The sequence below is a fragment of the Amblyraja radiata genome, chromosome 2 (genome assembly GCF_010909765.2).
Source record: "Amblyraja radiata isolate CabotCenter1 chromosome 2, sAmbRad1.1.pri, whole genome shotgun sequence".
Taxonomy (NCBI): domain Eukaryota; kingdom Metazoa; phylum Chordata; class Chondrichthyes; order Rajiformes; family Rajidae; genus Amblyraja; species Amblyraja radiata.
In genome coordinates this window covers 125914376-125938352 of record NC_045957.1, presented here as the reverse complement: position 1 = coordinate 125938352, position 23977 = coordinate 125914376, and the positions used below count along the sequence as shown (strand labels likewise).

The 23977-nt window shown below is 42.7% G+C and overlaps 2 protein-coding genes and 1 long non-coding RNA gene across 3 annotated transcripts in view; 1 reads left to right on the top strand and 2 right to left on the bottom strand.

Moving 5' to 3' along the window:
• Window positions 1–16836, bottom strand: part of slc39a12 (solute carrier family 39 member 12) — a 74959-nt gene extending 58123 nt beyond the window's left edge. Inside the window, exons 1-3 of the mRNA XM_033015280.1 lie at window positions 16692–16836; window positions 15183–15502; window positions 2208–2495 (exon numbers count right to left, since the gene is read on the bottom strand). Coding sequence (XP_032871171.1) covers window positions 2208–2495; window positions 15183–15440 — 546 coding nt within the window. The 5' untranslated portion in view covers window positions 15441–15502; window positions 16692–16836. The remainder of the gene's footprint in view (window positions 1–2207; window positions 2496–15182; window positions 15503–16691) is intronic.
• On the top strand, window positions 878–23780 carry LOC116968520. Its single transcript, XR_004410477.1, has 3 exons — window positions 878–1101; window positions 8174–8182; window positions 23770–23780. It is a non-coding gene; the product is annotated as an uncharacterized LOC116968520 (long non-coding RNA).
• mrc1 (mannose receptor C-type 1) overlaps window positions 19824–23977 on the bottom strand; it is a 139921-nt gene continuing 135767 nt past the window's right edge. Inside the window, exons 28-30 of the mRNA XM_033015268.1 lie at window positions 23503–23670; window positions 22858–22893; window positions 19824–20549 (exon numbers count right to left, since the gene is read on the bottom strand). Of these exons, the coding sequence (XP_032871159.1) occupies window positions 20320–20549; window positions 22858–22893; window positions 23503–23670 (434 nt within the window). The 3' untranslated portion in view covers window positions 19824–20319. The remainder of the gene's footprint in view (window positions 20550–22857; window positions 22894–23502; window positions 23671–23977) is intronic.

Here is a 23977-nt window from a genome sequence, read left to right as displayed (position 1 = left end):
AGACCAAAACTGCACACAATACTCCAGGTGTGGCCTCACTAGGGCACTGTACAACTGCAGAAGCACCTCTTTGCTCCTGTACTCAACTCCTCTTGTTACGAAGACCAACATGCCATTTACCTTCTTCGCTGCCTGCTGTACCTTTCATTGACTGATGAACAAGGCCCCCCAGATCCCGTTGTACTTCCACTTTTCCCAACTTGATTCCATTTAGGTAATAATCTGCCTTCCCGTTTTTGCCACCAAAGTGGATAACCTCACATTTATCCATATTAAACTGCATCTGCCATGCATCTGCCCACTCACCCAACCAGTCCACATCACCCTGCATCCTCATAGCATCCTCTTCACAGTTCACACTGCCACTCAGCTTTGTGTCATCTGCAAATTTGCTAATGTTACTTTTAGTCCCTTCATCTAAATCATTAATTTATATTGTAAATAGCTGTGGTCCCAGCACCAAGCCTTGCGGTAATCCACTAATCACTGCCTGCCATTCTGAAAGGGACCCGTTAATCCCTACTCTTTGTTTCCTGTCTGCCAACCAATTTTCTTGCCATGTCAGCACTCTACCCCCAATACCATGTGCTCTAATTTTGCCCACTAATCTCCTATGTGGGACTTTATCAAATGCTTTCTGAAAGTTAGGGTACACTACATCTACTGGCTCTCCCTTGTCCATTTTCCTAGTTACATCCTCACAAGATTTCAGAAGATTAGTCAAGCATGATTTCCCCTTCGTAAATCCATGCTGACTCGGACCAATCCTGCTACTGCTATCCAAATGTGCCGCTATTTCATCTTTTATAATTGCTTCCAGCATCTTCCCCACCACCGATGTCAGGCTAACTGGTCTATAATTCCCTGTTTTCTCTCTCCCGCCTTTCTTAAAAAGTGGGATAACATTAACTACCCTCCAATGCACAGGAACTGATCCTGAATCTATAGAACATTGAAAAATGATCACCAATGCATCTACAATTTCTAGAGCATCTTCCTAAAGTACCCTGGGATGAAGACCATCAGGCCCAGAGGATTTATCAGCCTTCAGTCCCATCAGTCTACCCAACACCATTTCCTGCCTAATGTGGATTTCCTTCAGTTCCTTCGTCTTAGATCCTCTGGGCACTACTACATCAGGGAGATTGTTTGTGTCCTCCTCAGTGAAGACAGATCCAAAGTACCTGTTCAACTCATCTGCCATTTCCTTTTTCCCCATAATAAATTCACCTTTTTCAGTCTTCAAGGGTCCAACTTTGGTCTTACCTACTTTTTTCCTCTACACATACCTAAAGGAGCTTTTACTATCCTCTTTTATATTCTTGGCTAGCTTACTTTCGTACTTCATCTTTTCTCACTGTATTGCCTTTTTAGTCATCTTCTGTTGCTCTTTAAAAGTTGCCCAATCTTCTGGCTTCCTGCTCATCTTTGTTGTGTTAAACCTCTTCTCCTTTATTTTTATACTGACCCCGACTTTCCTTGTCAGCCACGATCACCCCTTACTCCCCTTAGAATCTTTCTTCCTGTTTGGAATAAACTGATCCTGCACCTTCTGTATTGTTCCCAGAAATACCTGTCATCCCTGCTAGGGTATATTTCCAGTAAACATTGGCCAACTCCTCCCTCATGGCTCCATAGTCCCCTTTGTTGAACTGACGACCCCCCAAGCAATTATTTTAAGGTTAAATAGAACAAAGATGGAGACTCCTCTTTGTCTGCAATGCTGTCATTTGAAATTATTATATGGTTTCTCTGATTATTTTCTGAATATTGTTCGACAGGATGAAACTGCCCTGAATGACACACAGATTAGAAATCTCAGAGAAGTCACATACATGTGAAATGGGAAAACATAACATTGTCTCAGCAAGGGATTGCTTCCTGAGGTATGATGTTGATATGTTATATTTGAGGCTCATACTGATTGGACATTACACAGATATCTTGCAATAGCACAAAAATGGGCAATATTTTACATCTGAACTCATTTTCTTTCCATTGACATTTACAGTAAAGAAAATCAGGTGTTGAGGACAGCAGTTTGTCAATTTACGATGGCCCATTTTCTATTTCTTCTAAAGATTAATTAAAATCCCCAAATGAGAAGCACTCTATTTATAAGCTCTAACATGTTTATCTAGATGATGGCAAAACTCATAACAGAAGCACATTATTCAAAAGATTTCATGTGAAGTAATCTTACTCACTTGACTCCAGGAAGAAACTGTGTAATGCTCTTGAATGTTTTCCAAAAGGTTGCCAAGTTCATCATGTGACAGATGATTTAAATCTTGATCGGACTTAAAACTTAAAATTGCATTAAGATAAAATCTGAAGTCCTTCGCTGTTTGAGGTGTGTCTAATGTACACACATCTTGCATGTAAATAATATAATAAAGAAGAATAACTGAAAGTCTATGAAATGCTTCTCCCTGCAGATGTGGCTCCTTGTCATCTCTTTCTATTATTGAGAAAATAACATCTAGCGCAAGGCACTGTAATTAAAGTGCAATTGAATTTGAATAATTGTATATTTTGAAGCCATTAATTGAACATAATTATACAGGTTGTTAGAATCTGTAATACAGCAGAATGCAAATATTAAGTGCAAGCAATGCTGTCAATTTAAAACATATTAAAGCAAGTTTTGAGAAATGATATTATGAAGCGTATTTGAATAGTTTTAGCGAAATATGTACATATGAACAACAAAACTACAAAATATTGATTAAATCAACATAAACGCTAACATAAGTAACCCCTTAAGGAGGTTAAAAATGAAATATATTTGATCGTCTCATCTACCATTGTTATTTGCCTCATAATTTTCTGATACTTATCTTGTCATCATTACAAAGAGAAGGGACAAATGAGGAAATAAAAATCGACACAGAAAATATATGATCTATTAATTATAGATATATCCAAAGACATCCAAGTTTAAAACAATAATTGGAAAAACAATGTATTAAAAATTGTTTGAAGAAGGGTTTCGGCCCGAAACGTCGCCTATTTCCTTCGCTCCATAGATGCTGCTGCACCCGCTGAGTTTCCCCAGCAATTTTGTGTACCTAATGTATTAAAAATGTTGGATTATTTATTTATTTATTTATTCAATTTATAAAAATTACAGCAAACCTGTTTAATGCATCTGAAATTCTCAACCAACATGCAAAATTGCTGAGACTATTAAGCATTCAACTTTGACTCATGATAGTTTGGTTGAACCTGATGAAATGCTATTAAAATATACAGAACAGAGCAAATAAATTGTCCTTTTGACACTTAGAACTAAGTGTTTTAATTTAAGTGATAGGTTATGCACAAAAATGTATGCATAGCTGACATAAGATTTGTTTTGCTTTCACGAAAATAAGCTCAGTGAACTTTATTACAAGGGTTTTGCAAAATAAAGGTGAAAAAAATGTTCTTAGTGCATTTACATTTGTACGTAAGGACAGTGCAGATGCAGTCTGATTAGCAGCAAACATTTTCTTTGAAGATTTAAGGGCCTGTCCCTCTGCGGCGACCTAATTGGCGAGTTTAGAAGAGTTTGCCCTCAACTCATACTCGCAGCATGGTCGACACGAGGTCCTAGGTGGTCTTTGTAACTCTCCTTCATACTCGAGAGTAGTCCCCACGTACTCGAGGCCTAAACTAGGTTGTGGCGTTTTTTTCAACATGCTGATAAATGCCCGCAAGTAAAAAAAAGTCGCCATGAAAAAATCTTTTTTTTTTTCTCGTAGGTATTTCTCGTAACAATTAGTCGAGATAGGTCCAAGTAGGACGTAAGTAGGTAGTCGAAGGCACTCAAAGGTAATCGAAGGTAAAGCTCGTTGTGATAAGTAAACCGACCGGTAATTTTAAATGCCCGCTAAACTTTATTAAAAGTTGGCTGGCTTCTTAAAAGTGTCTCCACTCATTCCCTCCCACTCCTTCTCTCCCCCTTATCCCCCCTTCTCTCCCATTCTCTCTGCTTCTCTCCGCTTCTCTCCCCCTCTCTCCCCTTGTCTCCCCCCCCCACCCACGCGCTCTCTAAAGGACTTACCGTAACTGTGCCAGCCATCTTTTACCTTCCTGTTCATCGTGGGTGTGAATTTCAGACATCACTCCCCCGCTTATCCCTGGCCTCCGCCTTTGCGATGTGTGTGTGTGTGTGTGTGTGTGTGTGTGTGTGTGTGTGTGTGTGTGTGTGTGTGTGTGTGTGTGTGTGTGTGTGTGTGTGTGTGTGTGTGTGTGTGTGTGTGTGTGTGTGTGTGCAGACGGTCGATCCGGCTCGTGGTTCCATCGCTGACGGTCGAACCAGCTCGAGGTTTTTCAGGCAAGTGCCCTCGAGCTTGAAGGTCTAATACAGTCGCTGAATAGTCGCGTTAGTGGGACAGGCCCTTTAGCATTTCATGTGATGGTGAGCACAGTCATTCATTTGATTTATGTTTTGCTCTATTTAATTTCAGTACGGTTCAGTTTTAAAAAAAGTGAATTCCAGTGCAAAATATTCCTATTTAAAAGGGGAAGGAGATGATATACAGTTTGGCAATTTACTTAAAGGTCTGTGCATTGAGTGATACATAGTAATGTTTTCTTGAGCAATTCCCATGCAACCAGATGCTTAGCGGCTGAGAATAACATACAAATGAAAATACATGTAACACAAAATATAGAGTGGATTTTAAGGGTTTATCTATGAGGTATTTTCTAGCATATATGTCTGGACAATTTTAATTGGTTATCCAAGTTTACAAAATGTAGCCAGCCGATGTGTCAAACGTAATAATACATTTTGATGTGTGGGCAGTACATGGAAGCACAGACAGAATTTGAGACGGGGCTTTTTTCAAAATAAGCCAATGCAGCGAGAATGATGAATGGAATTTAATGGAAAGCGCGAGCTATTGCACATTGGTATGTCAAACCAAGGCAGGACAGACAGAAAGTGGTAAAGTCCTGGTTAATGTTGGTACAGGTGCATGATTCCCTAAAAGTGGCGAGTCAGGTGGAGTACAGTGAGCAAATTTGGGCCCTGTATCTGAGGAAGGACGCACTGGCTCTGGAGTGGGTCCAGAGGAGGTTTACAAGAATGATTCCAGAAATGAGTAGTAGCATATGATGAGCGTTTGACAGCACTGTGCCTCTACTCACTGGAGTTTAGAAGGTTGAGGGGGAACCTCAGTGAAACTTACAGAATAATGAAAGGCATAGATAGAGTGGATGTGGAAAGGATGTTTCCACTGGTGGGAAAGTCTAGGACCAGAGGTCATAGCCTCGGAATTAAAGGGAGCTCTTTTAGAAAGGAGGTGAGGAGGAACTACTTTAGTCAGAGGGTAGTTCATCTGTGGAACTCATTGTCACAGAGGGTTGTGATGGCCAAGTCAGTGGATATTTTTAAGGCAGATATAGACAAATTGTTGATTAGAATGGGTTTCATGGGTTATGGGGAGAGGCAGGAAAATGGGATTAGGAGACAGAGATTCGCCATGATTGAATGGTGGAGTAGACTCGAAGGGCCGAATGGCCTAATCCTACTATAATTTGTGAACATGTGGACAGTGCATGAAGAAGTGTTTGATATGCTTCCCTTCATTGGGAAGGACAAAAGTCAGCTATACAACATTTTGGTTAGACCACAGTTGGAATATCGTGTGGAGTTGTAAACAGGCTGTTTGACCCACCGAGTCCACACTGACTAGCGATCCCTGCACACTTACAATATCCTATGCACACTAGGAACAATTTACAATTATGCATGGAGTATGGGAGGAAACCAGAGATCCCAGAGAAAACCTACGGAGGTCACGGGGAGAACGTACAAACAGCACCCGTAGTCAGGATCAAACCCGGGCCTCAGGCGCTGTAAGGCAGCAACTCTATCACTGCACCATCATGCCACCAAAGAAGAGATAATCCATGCAATTATGGGCAATGAGCCTCGCATCAGTGGTAGGGAAGCTATTGAGGAGCATTCTTTGGAATAGTATTTATTCCCATTTGGAAGGGAATGGATTAATTAAAGATAGTGATTTTTTTGAGGAGGTGACAAAGGTGAATGATGAAGGTAGGGTGGTGAATGGTGTTTATATGGATTTTAGTAATGGGCCTATCCCACTCAGATGACTTTTTAGGCGACTACAGGAGACTGTGCGGTCGCCACATGTTCGCGGGTGGTTGCCAGGGAGTCGCCTTCATGGTAGTGAGCAGTTCCCGCATCCTCGGAACTAGTCGCGGCCTCATTCTGGTCGCTGCTAATTTTTCAACGTTGAAAAATGTTGACGCCATGGAGAGTAGCGAGAATTCTCGTGCTGTAGGTGCAGTGGTAGTGGGTCACCAGCAGGTCGTAGGCTCGTACGTTCTCGTAGGTTGTCGCCGGTGCTGACCGGTGAATGTCATTGGCTCATTGGGGAAAAAAAACATAAACAGTAGTTTTCAGAACCAAGGATAACTGACCGGTAATGTTAATGTCCGCCGAGCTTCACAGCCATGTGTCTCTGGCTTCTTAAAAGTTGTCACCAATCCTCCCCACCCCGTCTCTCCCTTCTCCCCACTTCTCTCCCCTCTCTCTCCCCCCCCTTCTTTTAAAGGACTTAAGTGACCCTTCCCGTACACTGTGCTTTCACCATCTTAATTCCAGTGCCAACCTTCCTGTTCATCGTGGTGTGTGTCTGTATCACAATGGCTGTCCAACGTGTGAATTTCACTCAGACAGCGCTCCCCCCGCTTGCCCTGTCCCCCACCTGCATAACTGGCTGGTGAAGGAAGCGATGTGTGTGTGTGTGTGTGTGTGTGTGTGTGTGTGTGTGTGTGTGTGTGTGTGTGTGTGTGTGTGTGTGTGTGTGTGTGTGTGTGTGTGTGTGTGTGTATGTGTGTGTGTGTGTGTGTGTGTGTGTGTTCCACTCTGACAGTCGCCGTTCAAGTCGCCAGTTTTTCAGCGACCTGCTACGACTTGACAGTCTCCGGCAGTCACCTGAAAAATCGACTAAGTGGGACAGGCCCATAAGAGTCCCTGAAATCCAGGGGATTAAAATGCAATGGATTCATGGTGACTTGGGGAATGGATTCAGAGCTGGTTTACTCATAGATGACAGAGGGATATGGTGGAATGGCCTTATTGTAGCTGGAGGTCTGTGACCATTTGAGTTCCACAGGGATCTGTGTTGGGACCTCTGTTGTTTGTGATGTATATAAATGACTTGGAAGTAACTGTAGATGGGTTAGTTGTTAAGTTTGCAGACAACACTAAAGTGTGTGGTGTTATAGACAGTGGTGAAGGTTGTCAAAGCATACAGGGAATATAGATCAACTACAGAAATGGACAGACAAAGGGTAGATGGAGTTTAATCCGAGCAATTCTGAGTGTTTCACTTTTGGAGGTCGAATGTAAAGGGAAGGTATATAGTCGACGGCAAGATCCTTAACAGCAATGATGAGCAGATGCATCTTGGGGTCTGGAGGTGGAGGGGAGACCTGATAGCAGTATTCAAAATTATGAGAGGCATCGATAGGGTAGACATTCAGAACCATTTTCCCAGCATGAAAATGTGAAAGATTAACGCAGACAGGTTTAAGGACAAAGGACAAGGGACAAAGGACATTTATTGTCACATACACCAATAGGTGCAGTGAAATTTGAGTTACCATGCAGCACACAAATAAGATAAACACAACACTATAGAATTTAACCTAAAACATAAAACATCCCCCACAGCGGAATCAACGTTTCCCACTGTGAAGGAAGGCAATAAAAGTTCAGTCATCTTCCTCTTGTTCACCCGTGGTCGGGGCCTATTTAGGCCTCCGCAGTCGCCGCTATGAACGGCCTGATGTTTCAGGCCCTCTCACTGGGATGATGGAGCTCTTGCATCGGAAGAACACTCTCAGCAGCATGGAGTTCCGAAACGGCCGCTTCCTACCGGAGACCACGGCTCCCGAAGTCCACAGGCCGAGCTGGGCGGAGCTCCAACGCTGGTGACCTCGGCGAAAGATCCCAGGCCTCCGTGATGTTAAAGTCAGCGTCGCCCGCGGCTGAAGGCTCCGTAGACCTCCGACCACCGCAGACCACAGCTCCACGGCATCAAAGTCAACAGTCCCAGCACTCCGGAGCATTCCGACACGGCGACTCCAGCAAGGCCTCGGCCGCTCCGCGATAGCACCCCAGTGCACGCCGCCGCTGAAGCCGAAGCTCTGGCCGGTCTCCGGAAGGAAAGGCCGCGCCAATCCAGACGGTAGGCCGCAAGGAGGGGGCGAAGATGCGGCTCGGAGGAAAGACGCATCCTCGACCCAGGTAGTGACTGTGAAAAACAGTCCTCTCCCCACGTAAAAAGACTAAAAGGCCTCCAAAACAAAACATTTGACGGACTAAAATTTTTTTTAAAGGATGAACAGCTGCAGGCGAGGCTGCCACACTCGATGGCGCCACTACCCAAGGTGAGAGACGCAAAGTTTAAAGGAGATGTGTGAGATAATTTTTTTATACAGAGGGCGGTGTCTAGAATGTGCTGCCAGGGCTGGTGCTGGAGACAGATACGATAGTGGAGTTTAAGAAACTTTTAGACAGGCACATCCTTATACAGAGAATAGAGGGATATGGATCATGAGATTAGTTTATCTTAGCATCATGTTCGGCTTGGACATTGTGGGCTGAACATCTTGTTCCTTTCTATGTTCTATATTCGATGTTCTGAAAGCATTCACACCAGAGCTGGGTGTGTGCAAGGGAGAGGGAAGTTGAGGTATTACTTGAAATAGGAGAATTCAATGTCCATATCCAAGACACAAATTATTGATGTATCTCAGCGAGTTAGGCAGCATCTGTGGAGGAAATGGACAGGTGACATTTCGGGTCTGGACCTTTCTTGATTGTAATGGGGGAGGGAAAGGAAGCTGGAAAGGAGGTGGGGTCGGGTACACAAAAATGCTGGAGAAACTCAGCGGGTGCAGCAGCATCTATGGAGCGAAGGAGATAGGTAACGTTTCGGGCCAAAATCCGGGGTCAGGCCAAAACTGGCAAGTGATACGTAGGTGCTGGTGAGGGGCAGCGCAATATACATGGGTGTCAGATAAGGTGAGAGGAGTGAAATTTATAGCCAGGGAAATGGATACCAGTGATAGGGTTAAAGAAATGGGGGAAGGGAGGATAGTGGAAGAAATGGGTGAGCACCAGGATCGGGCACAGATAAGTGAGAGAGGGTGGGGGGATGGGGAGTTGTTACTTAAGATTGGAGAATTCAATGTTCAGACTGTTGGGTTATAAACCACCGAAGAGTAAGATGAGGTGCTGTTCCGCCAGAAACAAAACGGGGGATGTTGCCCGGACTTTAGGGCCTGAGCGCTGAGGAAAGGTTGGGCAGGCTCGGCCTTTGTTACTTGGAGCGCGGGAGGATGAGGGGTGTGATCTAATGGAAATGTATAAAATCTGAGGGGAATTACCCAGAGTAGGGGAATCAAAAACCAGGAGACATAGGTTTAAGGTGAGATGGGAGAGATTTAACAAGAATCTCATTTTTCACAGCGGGTGGGTATCTGGAATGGACTGCCAGTGGAGGTAGTTGAGGCAGGTACAATAACAACATCCATTTGGATTGGTACCTGGATAGGAAAGGTTTATACACTTCCATAGGATCACCCCTCATCCTCCATCGACGGCAGCACGGGACTTGGCGGCAACGTGGACCTCGGCGGCAAAAGGGGCCTCGGTGGCGGTGTGGGGCCTCGCTATCGATGAGCGTAAGGAGGAAGGTGAAGAACAATGGGGTCCGGGCGTGGGGAGACCGCTGTGAGGGATGGTGGGAGAACATAGAGGGACCTGATGTGGGGGAGGGGGGAGTGCACTTTAGTTTAGAATCCTTTGCCCAGGGGATAAGCCTGCGTTTGTTTGTTTGTTTGTTCTGGCGAAGGCGCTGTGCACACGGCAGCCAGCCAACAACCACTTGTCTTTCTTTTTCTTTTCACTTTAAATTTCAAGTTTTTGTGTGTCTTGTGTGTTGTGACTGTCGGCAGACCAATTTCCCTCCGGGGATGAAGAAAGTTTTGTCGTGTAATATCGTATCTTAGGAGGATAAGGGCCAAACGAGTGCTGGTGAAACTAGTGTAGATCGGCCACCTTGGTCAGTATGGGTAAAGTTGGGACGAAGGGCCTGTTTCCGTGCTGTATGACTCTGTGCTCTGCGACTTTAATGAGGATTATAATAGAAAATACAAAATGTTTGAAATACCCAACTGGTAAGGCAACGTCGATGGAATGCATCATCATCATCCTTCATCAGTAAAGCCAGAAATATTATGTCTTTATCTACTGTTCACAATTCTTAACCGACTTTCTGAGCGTTTCCAACGTTTTTCCTTTAACTTATTTTGAATATCTAGCTTCTACAGTGCTTTGCTTTTGGCAATGGATAAGACCTTGCTGTGGTCATTCAGATTAATTAGCACTAGAATAAGCGCACATTGTTTTCCATTTCGTAAGTACAAAGCTCAGGAGCCAATCTAACGGTATTGCAAATGAAAGATCTCATTGTTTCTTATAACTCAATTTGATTGGTATAGGTGTCAAGGGTTATGGGGAGAAGGCAGGAGAATAGGGTTAGGGGGGGAAGATAGATCAGACATGATTGCATGGGTGGAGTAGACTTGATGGGCCGAATGGTCTAATTCTGCTCCTATCACTTATACCCTTATTTTAATCCGGTCCACACTAAGTGGCATGGTGGATGCAAATGTATTCTATTCTTACTTCAAGACTTTGGTGGTAACACAGCTGCATCGAATGCTGTGTGTCTTCGACAAAGAGCAGCAGTTGCACCTTAGTCAGAGGATGGTGAACCTGTGGAATTCATCACCACAGAAGGCTGTGGAGGCTGTCAATGGATATTGATCTTGAGAATTGTGGGGGTAAGGGGTTACGGGGAGAATGCAAGAGAATGGGGTAGGGAGGGAAGGATAGATCGGCCATGATTGAATGATGGAGTAGACTTGAAGGGCTGAATGGCCTAACACAGCTCCTTTAACATGAGCTTATGAGCACAGAGCATGGTCTGCATTTCTCAGAGTTCAGAAGAATGAGGGTTGGTCTTATTCAGACATATCTGATCTTAAGTGGACCTGACAGGGTGGATGTTAAAGGTGGACACAAAATGCTGGAGTAACACAGCGGGACAGGCAGCATCTCTGGATAGAAAGAATGGGTGATGTTTCGGGTCGACACCCTTCTTCAGACTGGATGTTGATACATTATCTCTAACGGGACAAGTGGGCATGGCTGCATTCTAAGATGTTCATTTAAAACTGCGGCATGTAGAAATGTCTTCTTTCCGAGGGTGGTGAATCACTGAAATCAGTGGCGGACTGGCCAGGGTGTCAGCTTGCCCGATGGCAAGTGGGCCCCTGATGAAGTGGGCCCCCTTTGTCTCCTGGCAACCAATATTTTTAGACCCAGTCTGCCACTGACTGGAATTCACTTGCCCAATGGGTCATGGAGGCCAGTTCAATGGATATAGTTAATATGGAGATAGATAAATATTTTAAAGATCGAGAAAATGAAAAGCTATTCACTGTACCTCGATACACATGACATTAAAATAAACTCAACTCAAAATGAAGGTGTTGGGATCTAGCATAACAGAGGAGTTTAAGCCATGATCATATCGAACGGCAGGTAGACTAGAGGCTGTTTAGTGGGCTACTCCTATTCTGATCTTCTTGTGATCTACCTGCACCAGGAACTATTTGTTTTGTTCATTCAGGCTGAGTCATCATTTCATTTCCCATCCCTGATTGTCCTTGTGAAGGTGGTGGTGAGCTGCTATTTTGAGCCACTGCAGTGGTGGCATGGTGGAGCAGCGGTAGAGTTGCTGCCTTACAGTGCCAGAGGCCCGAGTTCAATCCTGACTATGTAGAAAACATAGGAAGTTTGTATACGTTCTCCTTGTGACCGTGTGGGTTTTCTCCAAGATCTTCAGTTTAACTTGCACACTCCAAAGACATACGGGTTTGTAAGTTAATAAAAAGGTTAGTAAAAATTGTCCTTAGTGTGTATAGGAGAGTGCTAATCTGCGGGGATTACTGGTTATTGAGGACTCGGTGGGCCGAAGGGCTATTTCCAAGTTGTATCTCTAAACTAAACTAAATTAAACTAAACTAAACAGTCCTTGAGGTGTGGAAAGACCAAAAATGCTATTAGTGAGGGACTTCCAGGACTATGACCCAATGACAGTGAAAGAATGGTGATATATTTCCGAGTCCGGATGGAGGGCAATTTCCAGGTGGTGGTGTTGCCTTGCTTTTGATGTTCTTGTTCTTGCTGGTCATGGTCATGGGTTTAGAAGGTGCCATCTAAGGAGTTGGTGATGGAATCATGGATTTCCACAACATGGAAAAAGGCCCTTTAGCTCACCTTGTCCATACTGTCCAAGTTGACATGCAGGACTACTCCCATTTGCCTATTTGTGGCCCATTTTCCACTCAACCCTTTCTATCCATATATCTGTCCAAATGTCTTTCAAAAGTCATTATTATATTTGTTTATTCAGACTCATTCCAAAAATGAACTACCCTCTGAGTGAATAATGTTGACCCTGAGATCCCTCTTTACTCCCTCTCCTCTCACCTTAAGCCTATGCAGTGTAGTTGTAGAGTCCTCTACTTTTGGAAAACAATTTTGAGCATTTTCTTTGTCCATGCCCCTTGTGATCTTGTACACCTTCACTCAAGATCATGATCAAGAGAACAGGGCAGAAACGTTGCCTCGAGGGTGTTTAGCAAAACCTTTAACAAAGTCCCGCATGGTAGGTTAGTCTGGAGGGTTAGATCTCATGGCTTCTCTCTAAAGCCCTCAAGCCCAGACAACATTTTTTTTTGTGAATCTCTTTTTAACCTTTTGCAACTTAATATGTAGTCAGACGACTAGAACTGCACACAGTACTCCACTGACAACTTGTACAGCTTTTGCATTCAATGCCCTTCCCAATGGACACATTCTGGTAAACGTCCTCTGCCACCCATCCAAAACCTCCACACTCTTGCTGTAATGGGGCAATCAGAATTGCACACAATATTCCAAAATGCAGCCTAACCAATGTCCTATAGAGCAGTAACATGGAGCTGTGAGATATGCACATCCCAGAAAATGGGGGCTCGTGGCTGACATGTGGAATTCTTTATTTATACTTGAATAGTCTCTCAGAATGTGGGCACGAAGGTTGTCAGCTTCATGCAGTTGACTGCAGATTTCCCTCATGGCTGAGAATATTGGAAATTTGGCCCTGGAACACCACAACAACAATATATCACATGCAGTTGAACACCATGTTCATTGAAAGGACAGAGCCTGATCTATCACTTGGAGTGGAATCTCAGACACAATGGAAGCTCACAATCACCAAGATCCCACCAATACACACACTGGATCACCACTTGTACTGGAACACCACAGAGACTGGATTCTCACGGAGCATGGAACATCATGTGCTGTCAACCTGATAACCACTCATTCAACAAACAAATTTATGGTACTTGAAGTATACGCTGAATGCTATTATTCTTTCACTCCCCATTAGTTTCAAAAGGCAGCAGCTGCCCTGCGGCAGTTGGAAGACATGGATAAACTTGATAAGTAAATAGAAGGAGATCTGGATTAAAAAAATACAATACCGAGGTTCCTCACTGTGAGACCCTCCCACACAGGTGTCACTGGATGTTCACATTCACGTGCTGCTGATGGTTGCTAATTAGTTCATTCTGTGATGATGAAGAGTCTGCTGCACTCTTTGCTTCTGTCAGTGCTCTGCAGAAATGCTGTCATCTTGCTGAACTTTTTCATCAACTTGCCCACTGGTTAGCATGTGAGTATGCAGCCAATTAAGACTTTATTATTCAGAATATTATTAGCCCAGCTGCGTAATCCTGGAACTTATTTGCAATGTGGCATTTTGCAATGTGGCAATTTGCAATTTCCAACGAGCCCTCAATGCCCTCAATGACTCTGAACAAACAACCATTTTTGGCTCACTACTTTGGCTTATTTCTACTTTCTAGAAATAAATGTACCAGAACGTATACCTTGGTCATCCCCATCAGAAATTTAAATTACAAAGAATATGCTTCCTCATTCAAACTTGTAACCTCAGTTGTAAATCTTTAGAATAGTTTGTTGCTGTTTCTAGCTATTAAATATATTTAATGCCAGTCTAAGAATGTTTAAATACTTCCTTGACATTTATAGTTAGGATTCCTGTCAGCTTTCTTTTCCCATTCTTTCTCCTTCGTTTGAAACAAAAGATTTTGTGTTTTCAATTATTCAGAGTGCCCCATTGTATTTTAAGATAATTAATTATTTTTGAAGTATTTGCTCAGAATTGGATACCGAGCAATGAGATAAGTGATGGATTAATGTGGAGTTGTGGAATTAATGTGGATGTTGATTGAGACGTAGATTTTGGCCAAAGCAATGACAAACATTATTACACTTCAAGAAAGTACCAAGGAACCTATTAAATGTATCTGATTTGAGGCTTTAATTATGCTTTACATCCTCCATTCCAACTTATATAGCACTTTTAATAGTTGGAATGCTGCTTGAACTATCAAAGGCAGGAACTGGACTTCATGGCAGCTGTAATGATGAGGAATCAGGAGACAAAGTCTGCACCATTTAGAATTTGTCAGTAGTTACTGTGGTGTTTGATGCTTGCCAACAAAAGATGAGTTGCTTTGAAATCATTGAATTATTCATATAGAAGCAAACTTTCCTGTGTAGCCTGGAGGGGAAAGAGTACTTTCTTGGTGATACTTCATGCCAGTTCAGCCACAACTAATCCCACCATCCTGATTTCTCTATTGTGACTTTAGATCCACTCTGCAGTTGCAGCTAGCAAAACAGGGATTTAGACTTGAAGGGTGGGGAGTGATGGCAGGGATTAGTGGTTTCGGGAAGGGGGAAGAATTGATACCATTGTCTACGGGACGACAGATGGCACAATGGGCTAAGTGTTCGGCTGACAACCGGAAGGTAGCCGGTTCGAATCCCGCTTGGAATCAAAAACCTGCAAAATTTCCTCTTCATCTCAGCGGGAGAACCTCACTTCAGAACTGAATTTTAAGATTGTTCAGCTCTCTGCTTGCTTTTGAGTTACACAAAACTGACAGTCACAATTGCTCTAAGCAATAGAAAAGTTAAAGAACATAGACAGACCTACCTTCTCACATTGGTCCTTGGTACCAGCTATTCTTTTTGTACATTGCACTCGATCCCACAACTTTTGAATCAGATTGCTTGTTTGATTCTTGGATAATCCACTGTGATTACTCGGTGACAAAGGTTGTAGAAATACCTTCAGGTCATCATGCGTTTGCTCATTAGTTTGGCTGTGCTTGTTAGTGTGGCCTTTGGTGTGAATGCATACTGAGCTGACATAGATCATCCAGATGGCAAAGGAAAAGTTGCAAACCAGCATATTTTTTACTTTTCTTTTTTTTTTCTTTCTAAGATACTTTTTTCCTCCTCGAATTCTCAGATCTAGAGAAAGGCATAGTTCCAGAAAAGCAGTTAAGTACGTTCCATAATGAAATGTTGCAACAATGATGGCCAAGCTGCTGTCCACCTGTTTTGCCTATAAAAGTTATTTTCAAAACTATTTAATTGCACAGTAGAAAATACTTTATTCTTGATAGACAGTTTGGATTATAAATAATTTGTATGTGTTCTCTTTTCCAATGAAGACTTTTTGACTGAGATTTCATATTTCATCTCTGGCATTACATTTACTTTTTACAAATGTTAAATAGTTGTATTTCAAGTTTAAATAAAAACAATTGTTGAATAATATCTTATATAATTGTTGATCTAATGTTAATTATTAATTTTGATGGTCCTTAGCTTTTATCATCATTTTATTGTAACTGAAAATGCCAAATATTTCACATGGAACTTATTAGATCCTAATTTCTATTTGTAATTCAGGTCAAGGGCTTTTACTAAATCAGTGATATGGACAGTTGACGGCTGTTCACTTTCTTCGCTGCCTAATTACTGTTAAGGACAAACAGTTCCACTGCATTGAAGAAAGACCATCCTGATGTTCAATACTGCAGGTAGTTTTAGGTCAAGGGTCTGAATGAGGACAAACCAAAATTAAAAAGGAACCCTCTCTGGCCCCTTTCTTCTGTATCTTCTATTCCTTTGCTTTATTCTTTCTTGCATTTATTTTCTGTTTCTTTGCTTTTCCCTTCTCAGAATAGCTGGGCACTAATGATATGCCCTGCAATTGTGTAATCAGCGGATTGAAAGACAACGAACTGTTTCAGTTTCCATACAGAAAACCAATATTTCTTTCAAACAGTCACAAACTCCCATACGAGTTTGATTTTGTATGTTTGCAACTATTTCAGTTGCAGAACATCAAAGCCCGGTGCGTAGGAACCACAAAAAAACACAAGGGTGACAAGCAAACAGTGAAACTCAATCAATCACGTTCGAGAAAGAAAATATGAGGATAGGGGACTAAGGCAAACAGAAAATGAAGGGCACCAGTCAAATGAATATAAATAGGAAAGATGGATGGAAGAAACAAAAATTAGAGACAGGGAAAAAGAGACCACGTTATGAGACAATGATTTGTTCCCCTTGAAGCTTTGACCTAAATACACCACTGTAAACATTGCAAGTAATCTCGGGCATTTGATGCAACTTTATAAGATCTTTTTACCTTTCCACTCAATGCACAGATTTCTTCCTCCGATCTAAGACCTCTAATGTCTTCCCTCCGTTCTTATTAGTAAGAATTGGATAACAGATGAGAGATTAGCAGCTACTACTCAAAGTGTTCTGGTTGTCATGGAAACGCTTGGATTTATTTCTGCATTGAGTATATGGGTGTGAGAGGGGGAGGGGATGTGGGAGGGAGAAATGGTCACAGTGGGGTTCTGATGACCAGTTATTTCTTTATTAATATCTTCTTAATTCACTTTAGTAACTTTTAATCATCTGCAACTTAGTGTGCATGCAGTGCACAAACATATTAACTGTTAACTCACTGTTCTATTTGTCTGGTTCTTAAATATAAAGCATCTAAATCCAACATTTGTTCTGTGCTTTGCAAGTTGGAAAGTTTAAACTAAAATCTCTGGGGTTTAGGGCTATAACACTGGTGATTATTTCAGATGAAATGAAGGACAAATTTTAATATTTCTCACTGGCAAATAAGTTGCATTGGCTATTAAAAACATAATTTACAATCCTGTTAAGGCTGGCACTTGGTCAACAGCCCATCTTGAGTGGGTTCCCCATCCCGACCGAGATCAAACGATATGAATTTTATTTTGCCATGTTTTGGACATTGTTTAATACCTCAATATTGCCAATAATCTACAGATTAATCCTCAAAGTCACTGGAATCCATTTAAAGCTCAAGCATTATATGTTTAATTTTTTTTTTCCTCACGGAAATATTCTTCTGGGGCAATCAGAGATGGACAAAGGCAGAGATAGACAAATTCTTGATTAGAAAGGGTGTCAAGGATTATGAGGAGAAGGCAGGAAAATTGGATTAGGAGGCAGAGATCAGCCATGATTGAATGGCAGAGTAGACTCAATGTGCCAAATGGCCTAATTCTACTCTTATAATGTGAGATTATGAATCAAAAAGCTCCCATCTATTACTTGTTTATTCAAACTCTCCCTGGTTCAGAATTGAAGTGGGCAAGCCACATAGGAATACGGACCAGGTTTTTAAACTGGGTTGGGCCTGACTGCAATAAGAATGGAAGGTGCGAAACAGAAAATGCTAGAAATACTCTGCAGGTAATGATACTTGACTCTGTCTCAGCGTGTCTGTTCCTGAAACTAATGTTACCTCCATACTATTCCAACAGCTCTTGACTGGCATTCATTGTTGCCCTTCCCATACATCTGATGCCAGCCAAAGCATTGCTGTTCATGTTCTAAATTGCACTGTCCTATTCATCCCTTGCCACATATGCAATCTCCCTCCAATCTTTTTTCAGATTCAAACTTTATCAGATTCAAACTTTATTGTCATTGTGCAGTGTACAGTACAGAGACAACGAAATGCAGTTAGCATCTCCCTAGAAGAGCGACATAGAATATGAGCAATAAATAAATATATTTACGTGCATACAGTCATAGTAGTGCAATTATTTTTTTCCTGGTGGAAGGAGTGTCCAGGGGGGGGGGAGTGATTGGCAATACCGAGGTACAGTGTTGAGTAATGTAACAGCCGCAGGGAAGAAGCTGTTCCTGGACCTGCTGGTCCGGCAACGGAGAGACCTGTAGCGCCTCCCGGATGGTAGGAGGGTAAACAGTCTGTGGCTGGGGTGAGAGCATTCCTTGACGATGCTGAGCGCCCTCCGCAGACAACGCTTGCTTTGGACAGACTCAATGGAGGGGAGTGAGGAACCGGTGATGCGCTGGGCAATTTTCACCACCCTCTGCAGTGCTTTCCGGTCGGCGACGGAGCAGTTGCCATACCATACTGTGATACAGTTGGTAAGGATGCTCTCGATGGTGCAGCGGTAGAAGTTCACCAGAATCTGAGGAGACAGATGGACCTTCTTCAGTCTCCTCAGGAAGAAGAGATGCTGGTAGCCTTCTTGACCAGAGTTGAGGTATTGTGGGTCCAGGAGAGGTCATCGGAGATGTTGACCCCCCCAGGAACCTGAAGCTGGAAACACGTTCCACCTCCGTCCCGTTAATGTGGATGGGGGTGTGCGTGCCGCCCCTAGACATTCTGAAGTCTACAATGAGCTCCTTGGTCTTCTTGGAGTTAAGGGCCAGGTTGTTGTCAGCGCACCATGCTGCTAGGAGCTGGACCTCCTCCCTATAGGCTGACTCATCGTTGTTGCTGATGAGGCCAATCACCATTGTATCATCTGCATACTTGATGATGGTGTTAGTACCATGTACAGGTGTGCAGTCGTAGGTGAAGAGGGAGTAGAGGTGGGGGCTCAGTACACAGCCCTGTGGAACGCCGGTGTTCAGGGTGAGGGTTGAAGAGGTGTGCTTGTCTAACCTAACAGACTGGGGTCTGTTGGTTAGAAAGTCCAATATCCAGTTGCAGAGGGGGGGGTCGATGCCCATGTCACCGAGTTTGGTGATCAGTTTAGAGGGTATAATGGTGTTGAATGCTGTGCTGTAATCGATGAACAGCATTCTTACGTAAGTGTCTCTGTTGTCGAGATGGGAGAGGGCGGAGTGAAGTGCCGTTGAGATGAAGAATGCATTGATTATTTCTCATCTTCCAATACAGCCCTTTAAATAGAAGTGGCAACATAGGGCTGCTCATTACCTCTCGAGGGCCTGAGCTATAGGGAGAGGTTGAGCAGGCTATAACTTTATTCCCTGGAGTGCAGGAGGATGAGGGGTGATGTCATAGAGGTGTATAAGATCATGAGTGGAATAGATTGGGTAAATGGAGTCTGAAGAAGGGTCTCGATCCTAAACATCACCTATCCATGTTCTCCCGAGATGCCTGCCCTGCAAAGGACAGAGTGTGTCCTTTTGGGTAAATCCACACAATCTTATAAATTTCCCCTCGCTTACTTTTATCTAAATATCCAAAGTGTTGCCCATTTACACTACAAATGTGCCAATGATAAACTGTTTACACCTGTCTGAAAGTTCATCTGTGTGCATCTTGGTTAATTCCATGATTGCATGATCACCAAATTACAAACGCAGCAAATTGGATGGAAACAGATCGCAAAGTGCAAGTTATTTTGTGTCTATAAGTTTACAAAAGTAATGATTATTAATATGTGCCTATTTTATATAGATATCTATATTAAAAATATAAACATGCAGATTATGGCAGACAGACAAGTTTTGAGCTAATGTTTTCATTTCCCACAAAATATAGGTTATTACAGCAACTTAACTTTTTCCGCATTTTCTTTATTGGAACAAATAACCAGAAAATTACAACAATGCATTTTTGGAGTAGAGCTAACCCTTAAAAATATCATTCCATCATTATCTTTGTCCTGAAGCAATAAGATTTAACTTTCTCCTATTTACAGAAACAAATTATAGTATTGAAATAGTAACATTACTAAAACACTGAGCATTAAATCTAAAAGGTTATACCTGATATTTGACCTTTAACAAACAAAGTAATCAATATATATATATATATATAATTCTCATAAAATGACAATAAACAGTACAGAAGAATAATCATAGAGTCCAGTGCAAAATATTGCAGCAAAAGCATATATCAGCCAAATTCACCACTAACATTAATATCCAGTCTCACTGCTTTCAGTTTCTGGTACATTTATTTCAATATATTTCAAAAACTTTAGTAAATTACATTAATTCTACTCATTTGATTCTATATTTGGCACAAGAGATTTTAAGTCACAGGGTCCAGATGTAACCTCTCTATTGAAGTAAAGAGTATTGTCAAAATTTGTGTGTCCATCTGTGGTCTTCCTCCTGTGCTTTTGAAAGAAGAAGCCTCCAAGAACCACAATTAAAATGGCGACGATGACCAGCAACACCACAATTCCCGTGATGTTGTAAACCGGAGTCTCTTTTGGCTGGGAAACTGATGGAAAAAAATGACAATAAACTTCCAAAGTAATGATATCAAAAATAATACTCAAGAGCACATCACTCAATCCATCAGCACAGTTGCCAGCTATTAAGTTGGAGCTTCCTACTTAAGATATTTTCTCTATCCGAAGCATTAAAATATAAGAAAACAGAGCAGGAGTCAGCTAAAGGGCCCCATTAAGCCTACTAAGGAAAATTAGTCAATAGCTTTGATAGCTATCATTGCTGAGTTCTTCACCATCAATATCGAGGTCAAACCGAAAGATTAAAGAACATGACATAAATATTATGGGGGTGGCTCAGTGATGCAGCTGGTAAAGCTGCTGCCTCACAGTGCTGGAGACCTAGGTTTGATCCTGACCTCGGGTGCTGTTTGCGTGGAGTATGCACGTTGTCCCTGTGACTACATGGATTTCCCCTGAGTTCTTTAGTTCCGGATGTCCGGATTTGTAGATTAATTGGCCTAAATTACCCATTGTGTGCAGGAAATGGATGCAAAAGTAGAATAACATGGAACTAATGTGAGCAGGTGATCGATGATCAGCATGGACTTGGTGGACTGAAGGACATGTTTCCATGCTGTATCTATCTCTGAACTGAATCATGTCAAGAAGAATAGGCCAGAGCCTGAGTTCTTTCCCATAAATGATTTCCATCATCTGCAAAGCACACTGAGCAGGTGTGCATGAATATTTACGATTTGCATTGATGAATGCAGCTCTAAGGCAAAGCAGCCCACTTGGTATGCACCCTGCCTGACATTTATTCCTTCTGCTATATATGGTCTTTGGCTACAATGTCCACAAGGTGCACAGCAGCAACTCGCCAAGACCTCTTTGACAATACGGCCTGGTCCTGTGACCATGACTGCCCAGAAAGACAAGGGCTGGATGAAATCATCACTTCCTAATCACACTGCAGTTGAATTTGTCAACATTGCATGCGTTGCCCCCTCATCCATCACTGGAGTTGTTCAAGAACGGAGTACACCTTCTCAAGGACAATTCAGGGTAGCAATAAATGCTGTACACCTATGAGCAATTAGGGCTGACAAAACATTAATTTTCCAAATTTCTAGCTGTATTTGCTTGTTAATGGGATTTCTATAAAACATCAAGATAACTTTAATCATTTTCCTATTTTTTTTTTAAAGATATTTCCTTAATGTTACTGAAATTGCAACCTCCCTCAACAACTAAAGCTTTATTCAGCCTATCACTTTGTACCTTCTTTGTATGTTTCTTACAACATACTTTCTGTTAGGCCATTGTATTCGCAAAGTTCAGTGTGTTGAACTTTGTACCTGCAATAGCTTTGGTAAATCGCTGAGGCCGAACCACCGATACCTATGCAACTTTCTTGATTACATCGTATAGACCTGAAAACGACATTCCGTATTCCGTTGTTAGTCACTCCCAACCGGCAGGCATGGTGCACCCGCCGTGGAATCGGGAACCCGCCCGGAGGGGGGAGTCTGGCGACCCCTGCCCCTGAAGACCGGGAATCACGGAGGAAGATGGAGGGAGTCAGCGACAGTGGTGGAACGCTGGTCAAAAGTCCCGGTAAGAAGAACTGGGAGTCTTACCTTCCAAGCCCTCAAGGTCATTGTAGGAGGCGCCCGCTGGAGAACAAGGACTGAAGAGGGCCGTGCAAGGAGAGGGACGACGGTTCACGCGACGATCGGAATGGATGCGATGGCTGCAATGACAGGCAGCATCTCTGGAGAGAAGGAATGGGTGACGTTTCGGGTCCAGACCCTTCTTCAGACTGAGGTCGAGCTTTCCCATTCCTTCTCTCCAGAGATGCTGCCTCCATTCCTTCTCTCCAGAGATGCTGCCTAACCCGCTGAGTTACTCCAGCATTTTGTGTCTCCCTTCGATTTAAACCAGCAGGGGTTTAGACAGTGGGCTGTTCTATATATTCTATACATATGACACGTACATTCTGTATTAACTGGAGGATTGTGCATATATATGGCAATAGTCTTGCTGATATATATGCAAACAAAGAAAAATCATTGCACCTCGGTACACGTGATAATAAAGAAACTATTGAACCATTGAATCATTGTGTTATAGCATCTTGACTGCCAAAAGTAAGAGTATCAGTGAAAATTCTCCACATACAGTATAATGTTACTTTGTGTTAATGACACTTGCCATATCCGTCAGAACTTTCCTCAACAAGCAACAACCAAAAGCTACTTTTGCAGCTGGATCAGTAAGTACCAATTTTGGGTAAGTATAAATTTATCTAACAGGGATAATGCTAGCAATTTCTAAGGTGTAAATAATTCTTACCTTCCTGTTCTTGTGGTGCCTCAGTTACTTCCACAACTGTAAAGAAGAAATGTTAATTATTACTGAGTAAATACCACAAAGAAAACGAGACGGTGGCACAGCTGTAGAGTTGCTGCCTTACAGCGCCAGAGACCTGGGTTCAATCCTGACTACAGGTGCTATCTGCACAGAGTTTGTACGTTTTCTCCAGTTGCTCTGGTTTCCTCCCACATTCCAAAGACGTACAGGTTTGTAGGTTAATTGACTTTCGGTAAAAATTGTAAATTGTCCCTAGTGCGTACACGGCCTGTCCCACTTGGCCGTCATTTGCACGTAAATTATACAACAACATTTACGCGTCACGACGCACGCGATGTGACATGCACGTGATGCGTGCATAGTGCGCATTACGCACGCACGGTGTGCGATGACATAGGCAGTGAAGTGCGGCCGCGTGCGGCGTCGCAGGATTTTGTGATGTACAAAATCTTCGCACGCCATCTGCGTGATGTGCACATGACGGCCAAGTGGGACAGGCCCATAAGATAGTGCTAATGTACAGGGATCGTTGGTCGGCGCGGGCTCGGTGGGTCAAGTGACTGTTTCATGCTGATCTCTAAACTAAACTAAATAAACTAAAGATCACCAGGAAGTTGGTTAACTTACTTTTAGGCATTTTGCATATGTAGTTTCTATAAGTTGAACATGGAGCATTATTCCAAGTACTCAGGTGTGAATACATTTCAACACAATCTTCCTGCTTGTGATCGGAAGGCTCGCCTTTATTCCAATTTACAAAATCCACCACACTGTTATCTAACCATAACCAGGCACCTGCAATGAGAAAAAATAAATAGCATAAGGGTGGCACAGTGGTAGAGTTGCTGCCTTACAGCGCCAGATACCCGGGTTTGATCCTGGGTCTGTACAGAGTTTGTACATTCTCCCCGTGATCTCTAGTTTAGTCCCACACTTCAGAAACATACAGGTTTGTAGGTTAATTGGTTTGGTATAATTGTAAATTGTCCCTAGTGTGAGTAGGATAGTGCTAGCATACGCGGTGATTGCTGGTCGGCGCAGACTCGATGGGCCAAAGGGCCTGTTTCCACGCTGTATCTCTAAACTAAACTAAACTAAAATG